We start from the raw sequence: 3,182 nt of genomic DNA, 5'->3' as shown, positions 1-3,182 counted from the left end.
CAAACTCACAGGCTCATTCTTCTGTAAAACTCTGGGTCAAAATCATCAGTGCCTGAAGCCTTACCACCTTTCAAAGACTTAATTGCCTCTAACACTTCTTCCTTTGTGATGAGCTTACTCAGCCTACTGCTCCTCTGACAGACTAGAAAGATTGATTTGGTTAAAAAAAAAGAATGATATAAATCATCTGAGAAAATAGTCTCTGACAAGTACAACTTCTGATTAAACTGTCTCACATCATGTTAATTTGTTAAGTAACATACTATAAACTGCCGTTGCCTTCTTCAATAGATGAAATCATGCTCGTCTCATTCCTGATTCCAGTCAATCATGCCAGTAAATGGCCTGGATATTTGCCGTATTCGTATAGCTTCTGCCTTGCAAATAGCAATGAGGTCTCTGCCTTCCTAGTTAGGATTTGATTTAAGAATGAGTGAGCTGCATCTAATTCTTTTCGCAAAACACATGAGAAAGGTGTTAGTAAATGTATTCTCTAAATCCTTAACAAGGTGTTCTAACTCAGGTTGTTTTTCCAGAAGACTCTTTTTACGTGCAACAGAATAAAGTATTATTGACCCCTCTAACATAAGCCTTCTGTGTTTCCCAAAAGAGAGATGAATCTATATCAGGCTGCTTGTTGGATTACATAAAAATGCCCATTCTTTCTTAAAAAACTCCAAGAAGTTATGGTTACTAAGCAGTGAAGATTGTAAAGTACATATAACTATAGCACAATCTTTCATTCTGTCCATGATCTGTCTAGACACAAAGACACTATTCTATTCAACGAGATTTGAAAGTGGAACTAAAAACCTGACCCTTGTCTATTGGTCAAATAGGTTCTTGATAGAATTACTTAATAGAATAGAAATAGAAAGACCAAGCTGTCAACCAATGGCTGAACAAATGACAAGGCATTTCAGGGTCAATGACAGTTAGAGGCATAGCAGCCACACCCAGAAAGATGACCAGGAAAAAACGGTATCTTTAAATAACCCAGTTTCAAATCCACGGCTTTAAAAGGAAACAATATAGACCAGGAACAACAGCAGAAAAAAATTGCCCATAACAACAGCCAGGAAAAAAGTCCATACAACTACACTACCAGTCAAAGCCTGCATTTATTTAATCCAAAGTACAGCAAAAACAGTAAAATTTTGAAATACTGTTTTCTATTTGAATATATATATAAAAAAATGTAATTTATTCCTGTGATCAAAGTTAAATTTTCAGCATCATTACTCCAGTCTTCAGTGTCATGTGATCCTCCAGAAATCATTCCAATATGCTGATTTGCTGTTCAAGATTTTTTATTATTATTAATGACTAAAATAGTTGAGTAAATGTTTTCAAGATTATTTGATAAACAGAAAGATTTATTTTAAAGACATTATACACTATACCTTTCAAAAGCTCGAGGTCAATAAATTGCTGTTCTTCTGAACCTTCTATTCATCAAAGAAACTTGAAAAAAAATTGACTCAGCTGTTTTCAACATAATAATAATAAATGTTTTTTGAGCAGCAAATCAGAATATTAGAATGAGCCCTGTTCTGTTTTAAAATCATAGTCATCTTATATTTGAAATAATACAGTACAATTTTATCTAGGTAAAAGTCAAAAACTGCACAAAGATCCGAGAGCTTCTTTAGAGAGCTTCTTTAGATGTTGAAGAAGGAAGTGCAACTTGCAAAACCACATTCATGAACCTTATACGGCCAGACTGAGAGTAAAACAGGTCCTCTTGCTTAGCTACTAGGCAAACCTCATACTTCATATTCACATCAGCAACTGGCAGATGACCATGGAGTACCAGAACACTTCTGACAACTCTCTGTTTGCCCGTACGTCAGTGGATGAGCTGGTATCCAGCACTGTTCTGGGATTGTGCTGTGCGCTGGGTGTACCAGGTAATATAGCGGTGCTGGCCATGCTCACCCAGCATTTAAAGGAGGACAGTTTCACTCCAAAACTGATGCTGAGTCTGGCTATCTCGGATTTATTGAGTCTGATTACTCTGCCTGTCTGGATCTATGCCCTTCTGAACGGCTGGGTTTTTGGCCAAGGTCTGTGCAAGTTATTTTCCTATGTGGTATACTGCAGCCTCTACAGTAGTGTGCTTTCTGTCACCTTGTTGAGTGTGCAAAGGTACCTGCAGGTGCTGTATCCACAGCGATGGGCGAAGCTTGGACGGAAGGGTCAAAAGGGGCTGATTTTTGGAATATGGACATCAAGTGGAGCTTTGGCTTCTTATGCTCTTTATTACCGAAACGTGAATAGGAATAAGAATGGGCTTCTACAATGTTTTCAGGATTATAGAAATGATCAAGAAAAGCTAGTAGTCTTAGTTGTTGAGACTCTAGTGATGTTTGTCGTGCCTCTCTTCAGCATGTTGTGCTTCTACCTTCGACTTCATCAACGGGTAAATCAATCAGCTTCTTTCAGAAGCCACAGACTGACACAACTGGCTGTCAGAATCGTAGCGACCTTCTTCATATTCAGCACCCCGTGTTTGATCAACAACTTGATCTTAATGGCAGTGTCATGGAAATCAGATGTCAGCAACAATGTAACCGGTGCTCTTTTCTTTATCAACAGTTGTGTGAATCCCTTTCTTTACGCCTTCTCGGCTCGAGCGCTGCGATTCAAAAGAAAACAGCATTCAGACCAGCCACAACAATATCAAGATGAAACTGAGTTAACACTTTGAATAAAAATGTTAATGCACTTCCTTTAGTGCTTTGACTAAAAGAGCACTTGTTTCTACTATTAGTTTTTGTTTTGTTTTTAGATCTTGTTTAGAGCTTGTTCTGTTTTTCATCTTACTGTATCTAATGGGGAAGTGCATACTAAGTTTTCTCACCTTGTGTCACCTGAACTTGAATATATTTTATTCCTTCACATTAACAGTATAGGGCACTTCTTTTAATTACAGCGTAACTAATCTAGCTTATACTTTGAACTTGACATTGTGTATAAGTATTGGCTCTTATTACAAACTGTTTGAGATTTTTCTCATTTGTAAGTTACTTTGTAAAAAAGCATGTATTAAATGAATAAATGCAAGTTAAATGCCCTGTAAGTGTTGAAATATATTTGTTCTATAGCAGGACACACACACATACAAAAAATACACTAGCATACATTCAGACAAAAGTCAACTAGTATAAGCATATTTTAAC

The 3,182-nt window shown here is 36.9% G+C and overlaps 1 protein-coding gene across 1 annotated transcript; it reads left to right on the top strand.

The window, feature by feature from the left end:
- The first annotated feature begins 1,804 nt into the window (after positions 1-1,804).
- LOC141334841 (leukotriene B4 receptor 1-like) lies at positions 1,805-2,710 on the top strand. Its single transcript, XM_073840066.1, has one exon. It carries the CDS (start codon positions 1,805-1,807, stop codon positions 2,708-2,710), a length of 906 nt encoding a protein of 301 aa, XP_073696167.1.
- The last annotated feature ends 472 nt before the right edge of the window (positions 2,711-3,182 follow it).

The sequence above is a fragment of the Garra rufa genome, chromosome 5, assembly GCF_049309525.1.
Source record: "Garra rufa chromosome 5, GarRuf1.0, whole genome shotgun sequence".
Classification (NCBI taxonomy): Eukaryota; Metazoa; Chordata; class Actinopteri; order Cypriniformes; family Cyprinidae; genus Garra; species Garra rufa.
This window is presented reverse-complemented; position numbering and strand designations above follow the sequence as displayed.

Coding starts and splice junctions, on each gene's coding strand:
- LOC141334841 (XM_073840066.1), top strand. CDS start 1,805: ATGGAGTACCAGAACACTTCTGACAACTCTCTGTTTGCCCGTACGTCA.